Genomic DNA, 1,766 nt, shown 5'->3' with positions numbered 1-1,766 from the left:
GGTAGAAGCCATTGGGGTTCCCGTGGAGGATGGTGATGGCTGCCTCCATCATCTCGGTGAGCGATGGGTCCAGGGTGGGGTTACGCACCATGTTGTACTTCATGTCCGCGGGTTCAAAGAGGCCTGGGAGGGGATGCGTTGGGGACAGCCTCAGCACCCTCACGTGTCCCAATGGCTGCCAGGTCCCGGTGCATGGGACATTTGTTACCCATCAGATAAGTCACACTGGGGTCAGCGGCAGTGGCCAGCATCTCCGTCCTGTTCCAGACATAGTGGGCACCCTGTGGGCAAATCCCACGGGCAATTAACATATGCCAAGCTCTGTGCCCAGGGACAGCAGACAGAGGACTGTCCCCTTCTTGTCACCCACCGGCCGCGCTTCCAGCCACATGTTGATGAGGTTATTCCCATCCTCACGCATCCCGTTCTCTGAGCTGTAGGTGGGATACTCAGGGTCTGGTGTCCCCGCAGGGGTCATGTATTTCCGACCACCCCCTAAGATCACCTGGAGGGGATGAGACGGGTGCAACATTAGTGGGGGGATGCCCTCAGGGGTGTCTGGCCCTGCTCTTCCCACCCGCACATAGGTGCTCACGTTGATGTCGACGTTGTGGACCAGCTGCCAGGCGATGTCCTTGCAGCCCTGGCTGCGGGCGTCCGCGGGCATGCTGGCATCCGCGTACCAGTTGCGGTTCACCACGTGGGCGTAGGTCCCCGAGGGTGACGCGTGCTGCACCCGCGTTGTTGTCACGATGCCCACTGCCTTCCCTGTCACCCCCCACTCATCAGACCCCACAAAGGGCGACATGAGGCCCCCCACCATCAAGCCCCTCATGGAGGGGAGCAGGCCCTGGTGTGACACTCCTTGTTCCCGGAAGGTCTCCCCCCCTAGCCCTGCACCCCCCCATTACCAGCTTTGCGGGCTCTCTCCAGCACCGAGACCACCTCGTTGCCCGCCGTGGTGTTGCACTGCGAGTGGCGGGCAGCAGCACTCAGCCCCACTGTCTGGTAGTTGCCCTTCACCCCGCAGAGGTAGGCGGTGGCCGTGCCCGCGCTGTCGGGGACCTGCCGGTCCCCGTTGTACGTCTGCCGAGGACATGCACCAGGCTCAGGGTGTTACCGAAATCAGGAATAGAGGGGACTGTTGGCAAAGGCACCTGGTGGTGGCACCTCCTAGCACCCCTTGGGCAAGTGTGGGATGGGCAGGGACCCTGTGCACCCCACACGTGCATCTCTGGGATGCTCCTGTGCCAGCAGCCCCGTGAGCATCACCCTGGCCCCGTGCCCAGGGTGGCAGGGATTTACCTTGGAGAGAGCCACGTAGGGAAAAGCATCCAGGGCAAGGGGGGTCTCGGGGCCCAGCTTTCCCTGCTCCTGCCCCTTTAGGATGCGAGTGGCCGTGATGGTGGGGATCCCGAATCCTGGGGGAGGAGAGAGGGTCTTGGTCACCCTCTGGACCCTCCCCATATCCCACTCCATGGAGCACTGGCCTGTGCCAGCCTCTCCATTGGGGGTGTCAGTGGGACTCACCATCCCCGAGGAAGAGGATGAGGTTTTTGGCTTGGTTTATTCTGGGCTGGATTCTGAAGGAGGCCTCAATGGCAGCAGCCGCTTGCTTGTTCCAGAAGGATGGATCCTCCTCCTCCACTGGGACAGGGCAGCACCCCTCAGTCCCAGCTCACCAGCACCCATGTCCCTGGGATACCCACATCCCTGGGACACCCACATCCCTGGGACACTCACAGCCCTGAGGCACCCACATTCCC

General features: G+C 62.3%; 1 protein-coding gene across 1 annotated transcript in view; it reads right to left on the bottom strand.

Moving 5' to 3' along the window:
• Positions 1-1,766, bottom strand: part of ALPI (alkaline phosphatase, intestinal) — a gene marked incomplete at its 3' end in the record, with an annotated part of 3,090 nt that overhangs the window by 780 nt on the left and 544 nt on the right. Inside the window, exons 2-8 of the mRNA XM_010184734.1 lie at positions 1,531-1,647; positions 1,306-1,421; positions 912-1,086; positions 596-768; positions 371-505; positions 209-281; positions 2-123 (exon numbers count right to left, since the gene is read on the bottom strand). Coding sequence (XP_010183036.1) covers positions 2-123; positions 209-281; positions 371-505; positions 596-768; positions 912-1,086; positions 1,306-1,421; positions 1,531-1,647 — 911 coding nt within the window. The remainder of the gene's footprint in view (position 1; positions 124-208; positions 282-370; positions 506-595; positions 769-911; positions 1,087-1,305; positions 1,422-1,530; positions 1,648-1,766) is intronic.

This window comes from Mesitornis unicolor, unplaced genomic scaffold (assembly GCF_000695765.1).
Source record: "Mesitornis unicolor isolate BGI_N332 unplaced genomic scaffold, ASM69576v1 scaffold22795, whole genome shotgun sequence".
Classification (NCBI taxonomy): domain Eukaryota; kingdom Metazoa; phylum Chordata; class Aves; order Mesitornithiformes; family Mesitornithidae; genus Mesitornis; species Mesitornis unicolor.
The sequence above is the reverse complement of the archived record's forward strand: the minus strand, read 5'-3'. Positions and strand labels throughout refer to the sequence as shown.